Here is a 14,968-nt window from a genome sequence, read left to right on the forward strand (position 1 = left end):
TTCTACCTCAAAGCAATTTCAACAGTTTTCGCTATTTAGCTTTTGTGGATAACTTTGAAAAATGTTGTTATATTGTCTTTGATGGGCAAATGAAGTATTATTTCAGAATTTCTGGAAATCTTCTCTTTTCTGAACAGTATGTCTAGAAGGCTATTTATAATGCCCTTCCTTCAAAGTCTGGTAAGAGTTTTCTGAAAGTCAGGCTTTTTTTATATTTATCTTTTTTTTTAATGTCACTTAATGTGCAAGAATTCACTAATGGTCACATTTAAAATGGATCACCAAGTTATGAGTGTCTTGTTCTACTGACTTCTAAAATAATTAGACTTCTGAAAGTGTACAACATTGCGCCCGTTAGGAGATGTGAGAGTGTGCTCCTGCGTTCTTTGAGTCACTGATGGGGAAGGGAGCGAGTGTCTCCTAGCATGGTCCTGTTGAGCACAGGGCTGCACTAGCAGGCACATCCCTGCCTGCAGGAGCCTGCAGATCTGTCAGGTTAAAGGCCAGGGCATGTGCTGCAAATGCTGTGTATGAGAGTTGCAGCTGGGGAGTACTAGGGAAAGGTCAGATGAATGACTCTTTAGAGAATGCGCAATCCCCAACAGTTTTGAAGAAGAGCCTCAGAAGACAAGTGGTGTGTCAGGGCATTGAACAGTGCATGTTTCGCCTGCCAGAATGCACAGGCTGGCTCCGTAGAACCTCTTGTCATAAGGAAGGTGAGTTCTGCATCTTGGCTGAAGCTGCTGTATTGTTGCTGGCCCCTGTGTTTTTTCTGTTCACCCCAGAAGCTTGAGCCAAATCTCTTGTAGAAGTAACAACAGTAGGAAGGTAGAAACAGGACTGCCCTCTGCATTACGTTGCATGATTACATAAAAGCGTAAATTGAAAAAAAAAAAAAACCGATATTGAAGTGATGTGTAAATGTAAATTTTATCTGGCTTCAGCATCGGTAAGGTTACTGCATAGTTTAACTGCCACCTATATAGCAGTGATATACCTGTAAGTCCAGGAGCATGGCTTGGAAGATAAGGTAGCCCAACAGCAGTTCTTGTGGTGGAAAAGAGGAAGATCTGAGTAGCCAAGTAAGTACTACAGAAGTCTTAAGGGAGTAGTAAATACCTGTGCCCATGAGATGGGAGATTTTAGCCTGCGCTGTCTTTTAGTGCTCCCTGCCCCCCCCCTTTTTTTTTTTTAAAAGGCGTGACCTGAAGTGCATCCTGCCTTGTCTCATGTGAAACCATACTGTACTTTTGCAGTATTCAAATCTTTTCAGAAGTGACTGTTTTCCACCCTCCCCCATAGCTTCCTCTTGATGTTAAAGCTATAAACCAGTGATATGCCTGAGTAGAGCTAGTCACAGATGCTCTGCCAGCATGTGACTGGTGTGCCTGAGCTTTATCATTCCTGCTACCTGACCCTTTTACTAAAAGTTTAATAGGGGATAAATTCACATGTGAATTCATAATCCCCTCAGTTGTGCCAGAAGGATTCCTTAACAAGCAGGCACAAAGAGAGTCTTATACAGACTAGACTTTTTTATTCCTCCTCCTCGTCATTCTCGTTCCAAATTTATTGGGTAGACTACTTCAAGGATGTGTCTTTAACTGTCATCCCAATATTTATTTGTGCATAACCTAAACAAACAAAGGCAATATATTCAAGGTGGCTTTCAGAGCAGCTCTATGCATGGAATTGAATACATTTTTGAGCTTTTAAGTACAATAGATGGAAATATTTTGTCTTCCAAGTATTTGTTATTTAGTATTTCTACTTATTCACTATAACTTAAAAATTGTGCCTTCATAGCATGTATCTCTTGAAACTTCAGCGAAACGTTTATGTGCGGTATTAGTTCATGGTGGCTTTTTTGTTATTTCAGAATTTGTCTATTTGCTACTCTTACCTAGGGAAGCCTGTAAACGCAGATACTGCAAATACTTTTAGTAGACAACTAATCAACTTGGTTATTGTTATTTTGAGTTTGAAAACAGAAAATTGTTTCTCTTGTAATGTTCCGTTGAAGTGCCTTTAAAGTAATTATATCATCATTTTAATACAATTAAAAGCTTCAGGGTTGCAACATTTATTGAGCAATGCTCATTGAAAGAATATTATGGATGTCTGGAGGCTTTGTACTTTTAAAAAAGGACACTGCTTTTTGTGGCCTGTGTGAATAAAGCTTATTTTTTTTTATTTCATATTATATTTCTGGCATTGAAAATGAGGATATATACATCATCTCTTTACAGTACTTTGAATCAAAACCTACTAGGGTATGCTAGTCTGAATGAAATGTCCTCAGAAGCTCTTGTTCCAGAGCCCCAGCTTTCCATAACGTCATTGTATATGCAACCAAGGTGTTGCAAAGAGCTGCTCCTTCTGATTAAATCCTGCCTCTGCTATCAGTAAGCAACTACCTTTAAAGAATATGTTTTTCCCATCAGACCTGTCATATTCTGGAGGTCTCTGTAACTTTAGAACTTGGCATTTCCTCAGTGTAACCAGTAAAAGGCGGTTTTGTTTTGTTAAACTTTAATGGAAGTAGGATGTAGCTATCTTTGGCAGGAAGAAATTCAGTGAGAGTACACTATCTGTAGAGGGGTGGGATATGTGTGTATATAGGTGGTGTGTGTGGAGGGGGAGCTGTATTGGTTGTGAGATCAAGAAAGCCAGCTGCCTGGAGTCTCAGAAGTTCGTAGCAAGATGTCACTGACAGTGTCTGGTTCTGACTCTGGTTTTGGGTTTTCTTTTTTGTTTGCCTTTTTTTTTTTTCTAAATAATTTGAGACATTGTGCACTGAAGTATTTACATTTCTGAAATATAATGGATGCATTATCTTTCAAAAATTCAGCAACTAACTTCTCTTTCCTCTCTGCTCTCCTGTTCTTCCCTCCTCATCCCAAGTTGAACTGGTTTAGGGCCTGAGATAAATAAAACAGTTTCCCCCTTAGTAATTCTTCGGAGTTGCAACATCCTTAGTTTGTAAGGAGCTTTTCTGTATTTTTTGGTGTGATTCTGAGGTCTGAAAACAAATTCATCAAATTTGGGCAACTAATACTAGAACTTCTTGACAGCTGCTATTAATGTCTTGAGCACCCTGTATGGTTGCAGCGTATATTATCCAGCCTCACAATCTTGAGATTCAGATGGGTCATAGCAGCAGCCAGCTACTGGTTGAAGATGGTAAAAAGAAAACTGAGTTGAAAGGTATAACAAAGCTAGTTTGTTTTTTTGTTTGTTTGGTGTTTTTTTTTTTTTTTTTAGCTATGTGACTAAATATTCTTAATCATTCAGTATTTAGGACCAAGTGAGATTACAATTGAATCTCAATTTACAAATGAAGCTTTAGAAAATAGAGATAGTCCTGGAACGCTTCTGAATTTGATTGCAAATTCTGCTCCATTCTTTTTGCTGTTTAGGAAAAATCAGCATCAGTTAAGAGAGCTGCCTGGCTCAAATATTGCATTGTAGTGACTGAGGAATTGTTCCTTCAGAAAAGCCGCCTTAGGAAACTTGGAATTTGGACACCTTTGCAGATCAGAATTAGACAGAAAACATGCTTGTAATGTCCTGGCAGTCACTGAAAAAAATGCATAGATGCTTGTGTTGCTGAATCTTCATTTTGATCCTATACACTCATTGATCTCAAAACACTTACTCAATTTTATGGTTGGTACAGAGGTATTAAATGTTGCTGTTTTGGAGGCATTTTTCTTTATATCTAGTACTGTAAATAGAAAGCCCAGTAAATATACTTTACTGTAAAGGTATGTTTTACATTCTAAGATTTTAAATGATATATGGGCTTTCAGTATAAAAGTATTAAAGCAGTTTGGGTGGCCATTTATGAAAGTGATTGTTACAATAGTAGTTTATACATGCTGCTTAAATGATAAGCATTTCTACTTTTGTGCAAGACTTCAGTGCAAAATATACAACAGTGGCTTAAAACTGCTCGAGATGGTTAAAATCTCCCCCAGAAATTAATACCACTGTATTTTTCATAATGTCTCTGAAGTTCACAGTGATTTGCATTGATGGGTAGGAGAATTATCAGTCCTACAAATACCATCGAAACCATAGACTTATGAGGTTAATTATTAATTCATTTCCTAAATCCAAGAAGAATATTCTTCCAGGAATATATGATGTTGGAAAAATCATGTGTCTTTTCACACTCTCAAGTAGGATGCAGTTACTGGTAGGGTGTTTAAAGTGTTCTTGGAGTTGTTTTCCCCACTCAGACTAGAATGGGTCTGAATTGTCAAATTGTTAGAGCAGTGTCCTAACAACGATAGGCATAGAGGTGTGGATGCAGAGGACTTTTTTGCACTCAAGTTTTGCTGTGTGAACCTGTCAAGTAATGTCACCTGCAGTCTCTGCTACCTGCTGAGCCCCAAGCAAGTACCCCTTTATCAAGTGTAGAATCATAGAATGGTTAGGGTTGGAAGGGACCTCAAATATCATCTAGTTCCAACCCCCCTGCCATGGGCAGAGAAATCCTCCACTACACCAGGTTGCCCAAAGCCTCATCCAACCTGTCCTTGAACGCTTCCAGGGATGGGGCATCTACAACTTCTCTGGGCAACCTGAGAAGTTTAGAGTCTGTACAGTTCTTACTGGCCTGTTTTTTTGTTTTGTTTTTAAAACCTGTTCCAAGAAGTGTCCCTGGGAATGGTTGGAGGAGACGATCCAGTAGCCTGTTGCTCCCTGAGCACTCTGGATCCTGGAGGTTGGGTGTTGTAATTGCTCGTAAGCCAGAGTAATGGTGTATGTGAAAGGGCATCGCCTGGAAGGAAGGGCTTGGGATTCTGCAGGACTGGGAGTTGTGGGGTCTGGTTTGAATCTGTAAACACTATTTGTAGGGTGTAGGTGGTAAACTTTCACCACATGTTGTTTCTACAGGCTATTCTGCTGCCTTCCTGTGGTCTGCTGGAACTGCTGCTGTTCATTTTCCCTTGGGTATATCAGGCATAACTGAGACCACATCTACGTTAGTGTTTTTTGTTTGGAGCAGCAGTGCAATTTTAAAAGTAAATCTTCCAGAAATCTCCACTTACTGATCATTGATTTGTTCCACAAACTGACTTGGGCACATGCAGGCTAGACTCTTTTTTGAAAGAAAACTAGACTAAGCTGTAAGCTATTTCTGGGTTTGCACAGAATGAGCTTTAACCTCTAGCGAAGGCATAATGATGAGGGCTTTGAACACCTTCAAACCATGTGGGTAGTGGGCTTCTTACTCTTACCATGCTTTTTGGAGAGAGGATTTAGTGGGAGATGCATATGAAAGAAGTATCTTGACAGACTATTGAAAATGTGAGGATTTCGGTTTCTGATAGCTAAGTTGAAATTTAGACCAGAGTTGCTTTGTTACAGTGCTGGGCAGTGCATCCCAGCTTGTTGGTTAATAATTGCTACACGTATACATGTATATGCGTGTAAGTGGTTTTGGCTTGTGGTGCACACTTAGTTACAGTGATGAATGCCATCACAAAAAAGCATGCAAGAAAATTAGTGATATATACAGTGCAAGTTGCAAGGAGAGCATTTGTATGGATCTTTTTCCAGCTTTTTGTTCCTTAGGGCAAGTAAGTCGTTAATAGTAAATTACATTCTGTTTGCAATGGTTAGTAGTGCCTCCTATGCCAGAGGATCTTGAGGCTTTTTTTAACTAGCAGTCCCTTCATCTGTAGTCATTTATCCACTCTGAAAAGCAACAAACCAATTTAAAATTCTAAACAACCAGCTAGAAAAGAAACCAAATTAAGTTAACTTCATCTTCTAATCTTTTCCTTCATGATGAAATTGATTGCAATTTTACAAAGCTTCAAGAGCATTCGTTGAAAATGTAGATATCTTTGTCATTGCCATCTGTCTGTTTTAGGGTGTGTTAAAACCCTCCTTTTGCACCATGTCACAGGCTTTTATAGGCCCTGTGTTTCTCTGGGTGTATGGCACATCGCCAAAGGCTAACTATATTGGCAGTAAAATAGTGCTTTACAGAACTTTTGTAGAAATAGCACTTCCGCTCTTTTATTCCAAATAGTTTTTCTTTATTTGGCCCATTTTTTTATGCTTTCAGTGTAGCTGGTTGATACTATCTACCCAATACAACAAAAATACAATCTAATACCCTCATCCTGATAAACGAGTGATAGCACTGATGGTACACCTTTCATTTATCAAGATACAAAGCTTTCTGAAGAATTCCGTTTTGTGTTATTAATACTGAATTAATTTTATATCCAATTAATTTTTAACATAAATTAAATAGATATGGATTAATTTTTGCCTTTTTTTTTTTTTCTTGCTTCCAAATACACTTCCTGCAATAGTGGTATGTTAGAGGTAGCTTTGTAGTTTAAAGGGTTTTACTTCTTTACCATGTGTCAATACTCGTCTAAAAGCACTACTCAAATCATGCTCCAGTATTCTACACTATTATCATTGGTTTTGATATTTAAGCTAAGACTATATATATATATTTTTTTTTTTAACATTCTGGTTCTAGGTCTGTAAATTAATTTGCAAGGGGCATGAATGGACAATGAAGTGACTGTGGTATAGAATTAAACTATGCAAAATTTGATGTGTATTTTATAATCTACGTTTAGATGGTGCAAATTGTTCTCTTGTGAAAGCTGATTATACTCTGCCAGCTAATGGTTTGTCTTCTGACACAGCTACTGGTGTGCTAGTCTTCAGGAAAATTGTAAGCAAATGGAAGCTATGAAGATAGTTTTATTGGCGGAACTGCATGGAAACAGAGCAGAAGTCGTCTTGCTAGTCTTAGAGATGCTGCTTGTTTATTGTGACTGGTAATAATACCGCCAGCTATTTGTCTTGTGTTTCTATTCTTTATTGAATTTTTTCTGTGTGTATGATGGTGAAACAACTAGGAGACTTTATGCTGAGAAGATACATTCATTGCGCTATGGCAAGTGGCTAGCTTGTTTTCTTTCAATGTTATATTACAACTTTTCTAATATCGTTGTGGTCTTCTGTAATTGTTTGAGTGTCTGGTATGCATTATTTCTAGCCATTTTAATGAAATATTACAGTTATTAACTATGACTACTGGTTTATAGTGGCTGTAATCCTTGAATGTTGTCTGTTATTGTAGTTTAGGACCACTTTGTTAGAGCATTAGCCACCTTCTGGTTTGCATCAAGGTGGCTGTCTAATGGATCATTAACTGCTAGTGAGGCCTGGGTCCTTGGGGACTCGCTGGGTATAGTAGTTGTGGTATGACAAGTGAAGCTCATAGAGCAAGTGATCTGAATATAGTGAACCCTGTAGTGGTGTAAAAAGAAATTAATCTGTCCTCAAAATATCTTGTTTTTTTTTTGCTGTAACACTTTGTTGCCACAAGCGCAGTGTGTGTTTTTAGATGCTCTGAATGGGCAAGTGTGGTGAAGTGGAGACTCCTGAAGCAAGCGTGAGTATTCTCTCCTCTGTTTAGATTGCTAATCTGATACTACTTTTTGGCGGAGATTCGTCTGCTGCTGGATAAGATTGTTCTTATTCTCCTCACTAACTCTGAAGACAACGCAGTAACGGTTACAGGTGGGGTATGTGTGTTTTCTTCCCACACCTTTTTCTTTTGTGTTCCACTCCCCTCAACTCTCCTCCAAATAAATGCATAGAACTAGCACAATATGAAGAACAGCTGATGAAACAAACTTCTTGAGGGGAGATTGTTCATGTCTGCTTGTATTTTCGGGTAACCTGCCACTTTTCTAAGGCCCCCTTCCTGTATTCCTGACGCTTCTGATAGTACAGTGAGCATCTAAACTTCCCTTTGTTGGACATGTTTCTGTGTTAGATCAGTTCCAAGCCTTACTCCTCAGCCTCAGTGTGATAGTCGGAGGCAACAAAGAGAGTCCTCATTAGGTTCCTAATTTAGAATATCCTTTTTGGTCAATTAGGACTTCCACTTGGGTCATTCAGAGGTTGGTGAGAGGTGATGTCAGGTGTTTAAGAAGTGTTCAGGTCTTTGGACATAGCTAAATATTTGATTTTTTTCATCTTCAGTCTTGTTTGTGAGATTGTAAGTGTTTTGTGTAGTTTTGCCAGATGACAGTTCAAGATGTCTTTACTTGTGTTTTAGAATTCAGCTGAGAGACTTCTTCTGTGGCTCTGACCTTGCTGAAATTCTTGTGTCAACAGATCTATAGTAAATGTCACTGTTAAGGATAAAACAGTGATTTTTACTACAAATTGCTGCCATGGTTTATCAAGTATTAAGACAGCGCTTTTGCTTAGGTTAGAATTTCATTTAGCCGCCTTTAAATTTCAAAATGACAACATGTACTGAAAAACACTGCTTCAGGTCCCTCAAAATATGAGTAAGTGAGGACTGTGAAATAATAATTACAGAGTTGACTCTGACTTGCAACAGGATCAAAATATTAAAGCTTTAATGCTCATGCAGCAAAGATCTATCAGTGTTTGGCAAATACTGAACCTCCCAACACCTTTCTCAGAGATAGAAGCACTCCTTCAAGCAATGTCTGTCATGAGATATAAATCAGTATAGTAGCTGTAGTTGCTATTGGATTAATCTGCTTAAAATTGAGATGGGTGTGTGCATGTTGATTTGACTGACATAAGAAAGCATATGAACTATTTATTTTCAGCAAATATACTGTGGCTCAATTTGACTGGTTCTCATGGTTGGATGTGCCATTAGCTTATTTTTAATTTAAAATTGACATATTTTTACCAAATAAATTAGGAGGATAATGCAAATGTCAATACATTTTGGGAAAGAAAGGAAGACAAAAGAAAGAGAAGGAAACAGGAACTAAATAATATTTAGAAATGTTAGATTTCTCAGAGGTGAGGGGTTGCGGAAAAGGGAAGTTGCATTTAATAAGCTGTAGCTGCCTGCCCGCATGTTCCTGGGCACAGGGAAGTACTGTCCTGAACAAACGACACATTTCTCAACTGCACTCTGTTGATGCACAATTTTAATTGTGTCAGGATTTAGTTGCCAGACTGGACGCACAGAGCTATGCTTTAAAATTCAGGATTTGTGTTTCTTTCCTTATCTGGTACTATTGAGTTATGAATATATTCTGTCACTGTTAGATTTTCCTAATCTGTAAAATTACTTTAGTGTAAAACATGTTATTAATGTATGAGTTTCATAATTACAAATTGATAAAGCAAGCATTGCTGCTGGACTTCAAGGAGTTTGTTTGGCCCTTTTGATGCAAGCCCTTGGCTCCAAGAAGCAGCAAATTAAGCTGTTGTTGTTTTGTGCCTCCCCCCCACCCCCACCCTCCATTAGCAATCATTCTGTTGCACACAGTACGTGATAAATCAACCGCAGGAGCTTTAGAGTTGCCCATAACATGACATTACCTATCAGCTCGTCAAGTCTGTGTTGACTCTGTGCCTTTTAGGCTGTATATTTCTTCAAAGTCTAGTGCCAGTTACTTAGTCAGCTCTAACTAATTTCAGAGTGGAAGGGAAACTTTACTGGAGTGCTGTTTGGGATCTGCTTTTTAATCCTGGTCTGTTTAATGTTTGCCTCCTGACATTCTAGGCCAGACATCATTTTAATGGTATGTGTGGTGATAAAGCCAATAAACTGTCAAGATGATTGATAATCTAAGCATTATAGCAATATGACTTTCCTGTTCTCCTCTGTGCTTTAGATGATGGTTTCCAAATTGAATTCTTACAGTGTGCTGTATGCTTGTTGGAGAGTCTCTGAACAAACGGTTGGAGGGAGCTAGCCCTTGCTAATGCAGGCTTTTAGATTTCTGTTATATTAGAAGGACTTTTAATTTGGGAAATGCTAAGTGAGAATTCTACCATTGGAATAGGCTTGGTCTCTAAATTTTTGAAATTCTGTTATATTTATGGCCATCTGGGATGAATCTCAAAATTTCATGTGGCCGACTCCTATATCTGTACTGTCTTTCAACTAGAGATAACAGAGCGCCATGCAGCGTGTGCATGGCTTCTGGGTTCCCTTAAGCAAATTCAGCAGCCGTTTTTCATCATCTTAATTGAAAGTCATTGATCAGACTTGCTCACTTTTTATTTTGGGGAGCTGGGAGGCAATTGATTTGGATTATTTTTGCATGATGCCTAAAATTAATGTTTTTTCATCTTGTTCTTTTGTGCTGGCCCCTGGACAGTGACAGAACCAGGACAAAAGAATGATGGATATGTGTGTTTTGGAACTGCTCTGTCTGTGTCTCTTTTTTTGTTTAAGTTTGCCCGTACTTCAATTTCCTGGTTGTATGTATTTATTTTTCTTTAAACCAGAAGTTAGCACTCCTGCACTGGCTGAAGAAATTTTACACAAGTAATCCTCATTAATGTACATCAATTGATAAATTCTGTGTACTTTCAGAGATCCCTTGTGAAGTGAGGGCAAAGCCACTTGATATTTTTACTTGTACAATAAGTACAAGTAAATAACAAGTACAGTAATAACTCTGTACAATTTTTCCCACCTCAGCTCAGTTTACTGTCTGGCCATTACAGCCAGACCCCAGATTCTGGGGTTCTAGTACAATCTCACTTGAATGATATTTAGACTTTGGGCAAGTAAATGCTGCTTCCCCACCCTGTTTTGCTATAAACATTTCCTTATTGGAAATTAGTTGTTAATTTTGTTATATGGGTGAATGTAACGTTCTGATGCAGTGGAAAAATAACCTTTATTCAGTAGGTTTTCACTGCAGTGTCAGCCTGAATGATTGAGATTAACTTGGTTTTGTTGGGAACAACCAAACTGAAAAGGCATGTATAAATTGCTGTGCACTCACTGGTGACGCACCCACCACTCCCCACATGGGCTGGAAGATGTGTGTCTTAGTTCTTGGCTCCTGGAGGTAAAGCCCTGCTACACTTCCATTCCAGTGGAACTGGTGGCAAACTGTCTCTCTAGGCATTTGGTGGGAGACTATGGAAAGCCCTTGTTCCATCTGAAAAGCCAGTGGGTTAACTAGACTGGTAAAAGGCTTTTTGTGTCAATAAGAACTAGATTAGAGATGGTAGCTCGAGACCTTTGTTAATTCCGCAGTGTAGATGCATCTCTTACAGCAGTCAGAGCTGAGGAGAGAATCTGTCCTGTTTCTACCTGTAGGATAACTCCTATGGCATTTGAGAGCCACTCTCCAAAAGGAGTCTTTTGCTTTCTGCTTTGTCTTTGTTCCTTCACTTTCTCTCCTCTTCCTACAGTTGACCCATCTTTTTTCCACTGACAGTTACCCAGTTCAACTTGTGCTTCTTCATGTTGCCAGGATGATCTAGTGCGTTGCTGTGTTTGTAAAATTGAACGAAAGCACTCTGTTGAATAAAGAGGATAGACCAGAAATGACTTTGGGAGGTATTCCAGAGAATGGATTGGTAGGGCACTTGGGGGTTTATTGCATTCTTTTGTGAGTTAGAGGAAGGAAACTGCAGGATTTAATCCAAACTTAAGAACAGACTTGATGTATGGTGAATCTTTCAGCTGGGCTTTGCCTGGTATTCAGGAGCATTCTGTCTGGGTGTTAGGGATCTTTCTCTCTAAGGTGTCTAGTTCTGCTTCTGTGCTTCTTGCTTTATACTTAAGTACTTTGAGTATTTGAGTAAAAGCACTTGCTTTTTACCAGTTCAAGGAAGAAATGGTATGTATCAGTAGTGTTTGCTGGTACTGAAGCCCTTCATCTTGAGGGGAACTGCCAGGCTCAGTCCTTGACCAGAATAAACAGAAGGCTCTATTAAAATTCAGGCAGATGGAGAATGGGTGTTGACAGATATGATGGCCAGATTAAGTTTGATTGTGTACTCCTTGAAATTATGTTTCTCAGAACTGCTGTGTCAAAGTCTAGGTGTGTAACCCACGTGAAAAAAGTGAAGCTAAACTGGCCTTTTTCTTCTTCTCAACATAAAGACTTCCCAATGTGACATTGCATTGGTTCTCATCCAAAAGCATTAAAGGCTAAAGCTTAATTTACTTTTGAAAAATTAGAGCTTGTGTTTTGCAGAAACAACTGGACAACAGTGAACTAAATACTGTTACACTCTGCTATTACAATTTTATTTGATCAGCTTTTTTAAGATCCTTACAATCAATTTAAGCACAGTGCTCTCCAAAAAAAAATAATTGTTTCAGAGTCAATTTCTTTGCTTTTGCTTGCATGATTTCTTGAGGTCTCTTAAATTTTTTTGTAGCAACGATTATTAAAAAAAAAAAAAGTTTAATAATGACTTGTCTGCTGAGGCAATTGAAAACTTTGCTTTCCAGAACACATTTGGTTGCATTTGAATAGATTTCTCTTTTCCTCGCATGTTCCTGGAGTAGCTTGACTTTTTCTTTATTTAATTATTTTTTGTTTTGTTTCCCCCCAAGGTTATCTTTCCCCAATAAGAGTGGTGGGGGGAAGCAGTACAGTGGAGTGATAGAAGCACAACACGAATTCATAATGTGATCTTACACATGCAGAGAAGGATGCAACTAGTTAATTGGTTTCCCCCACCTCCCATGTCCTATAATGTCTGTGATGATGTATGCAGCTTCCTGGTGCCTATAAAACTTTTGTCTGTTTTAAAGCTGACTTTCTACTTTCGTGGCATGTTATGTATTGATTGATAAGAAAGAAAAATGTCTGTAGTAGCATTGTTTGCTGTTGTTGATCTGTTGTTTCCTTCTTATGTATGTTGTAATGATTGGGAGGCATTACGTTTTTGATTATTTAATAGCTTTAAAATCTGTATTTCTTTGGCCAAATATACCTGCTGTAATCAAATGATTACTAGAGTCACTTACTGGGATATATTTGTACTGCGGCTGATTTTTGTGGTTTATGTGATTTGAAAATAGCAAGGCATGCCTTGAGATCTTCAGCTCAGGTTGTTGTGTAACTGGACACTTTATGAAAGGGAAAAAGTACATTTTCTTTTATTTCTAGCCATACATCATACTCTCATTTCCCTTGACCTGTCTATAAAATAATGTAGGCAGCCACTTTGTAACTCTTCTAGGAGGTAGCATGTTAAGTGTTCAGCTGTGTAGGTAATGATGATTGTGCAGAATTGAGCATTGCTTGTGTATTCATTGCTAATAGCTCCCCCTCATTGAGTCAATTTGTACTGTGGGTTTTTTCCTTCAGATGACAGGGATATGGTTTGGTGTAGATATTATTTTAGCCATTTTGCCCAGGAAAAACATTAGTAATTTATAAATAAAATACACATAAAAATAGGAGAAGTCAAATGTAGGTTTTTCACAACAAAGGCGCTACTACAGTACCATGATGTGAAGTTGAATTAGTTTTAGTTAGTGATTTATGAACTGTTTGTTTAGAACTAGGAGTCAGTTAAATTCCTGTAACTTGTGTAGAAGAAAAGTTCTGGCTTGGGTCTCCGATCTACAGGAAAAAGGAGTAAGAAATATCTTCATCTTCTTTTCTGAGCTTTTGGTTGCGTCTCCAAGCGATACTACTCAGCCAGCAAATTGAATGTGTGCTTTATGTGACGTGTAGCTCAAGTGTGGCTCCATATACCTGTGTGGGTATGACATCTTGCAGAAAACCAGTTGTGGGTTTTTACAACTTATTTTATTTATTTATTTTTCACAGCTGTTAAACAGAAATTTACACTGTTCACAGTAAAAAAAACAGACAGCATTATCCAAAATAATTTTTTTGTCTATTGTATCAGGCAAGATTTGTGAAGAATTTTCAATTCCCACCCCCCTCCCCCCTTCTCTGGACTGGGGATGAAATTGAGTCATGAAGGCAGTTCATTAAGGTCTTACTGACTATCCGGAGTAGTGAATATGAAAAGTAGAAATTTTTACAAGACCGTTCTAAATCTGTATCTGATCTTCCGTTAGATGTTAATGCTGTGTAGGCTATTTGTTATTTTCTGATTGTTTTAAAGTGATAGATCTCAAATGTAGGGTTTTTTTTTTTTCTTAAATTCTGTTGGTGTTTTTTTCTTTTTTTTTTTCTCTAGGTACTGTTTATTGTTAGGTATTTTCCTTTAGGTCTTTGCTTTAGGACTTTTTTACTTTGTGAACTCTGTGTTGTCTACAGTTCAGAAACACTGAGAAGCTGTCTACATTGTGTTTCTGCAATATTTTATGAATGGTGTGGAGTAGTCACGAAAATTACTTATTTTCAGAGTATTTGCATATTATAAAGCTGTTGAAGAGCCGCAAAATATCAGGAAGTTATACAAATTGTTTTTGAATGGCAAAGGATCTCCCAATAGACTAAAGAATGAGGGTTGAGTGGGATGGCAAGTCTTGAAATCATATTCCCAGCTGAAAGTCTCCTTAGTGATTAGCTGAATAAGTGCTCTGTCAAAAAGAGGAAAAACATGTTTATTTCATCTTACTTTTTAAAACAAAAATTACAAACTAATGACTGTCGATGAGAATATATACAAATAGTTGTAGAAAGATTACTTAAACCATGATAAATCATTGATCAAATTCATTTAGTGAGAGGGAAATATTGTATGATAGTTGTTTGATGGGGTCCAGTCCTGGGCCCTAGGAAGACCCAGGTCCTGCACTGTCCCGTGCAGTCCTGTTCTTCCCGAGGCCAGCTATCCTTGGGTTTGGGTGATCTGTCCATGGTAGCTCGTCTCATCTCTCAGCCATTGGCTGTCCCAGTTTTGTTTCTTCCAGGCCTAAAGATATGATTAAAATACGCAGGGTAGTGCACAGTTTCTTTTGAGAAGGTGATAAAGCAAAAGAACACTTCTCTTCTAGGCGAAACTCTAGAGGAAAGAATTTGGAAAATGCTTCCCACTCCCCTTTTCAAGTCAACTAGTTCATTTCTGGATGTGGCCAGTAACAGGACTGTGAACTTGGTACTTGGAAAATGAATGACTGCTTTGTGGCTGTATATTTCTGCTATAGTTTTCCTTCATGCTCTTTAACAACTTTGAGTATTGATCCGCTAGTGCCTAATAGCTTAGAAACACTGTGAATGCAATATGAGGA

The 14,968-nt window shown here is 38.2% G+C and overlaps 1 protein-coding gene across 3 annotated transcripts in view; it reads left to right on the plus strand.

Moving 5' to 3' along the window:
- Nucleotides 1-14,968, plus strand: part of LRMDA (leucine rich melanocyte differentiation associated) — a 688,129-nt gene that overhangs the window by 39,227 nt on the left and 633,934 nt on the right. The window contains exon 3 of one of the 3 annotated variants that reach the window (XM_086616874.1): nt 6,371-6,389. The exons of the other annotated variants lie outside the window; for them this stretch is intronic. Coding sequence (XP_086473000.1) covers nt 6,371-6,389 — 19 coding nt within the window. The remainder of the gene's footprint in view (nt 1-6,370; nt 6,390-14,968) is intronic. 3 annotated transcript variants of the gene reach the window in all.

This window comes from Tauraco erythrolophus, chromosome 9, assembly GCF_009769465.1.
Source record: "Tauraco erythrolophus isolate bTauEry1 chromosome 9, bTauEry1.pri, whole genome shotgun sequence".
In the NCBI taxonomy this organism is placed as follows: domain Eukaryota; kingdom Metazoa; phylum Chordata; class Aves; order Musophagiformes; family Musophagidae; genus Tauraco; species Tauraco erythrolophus.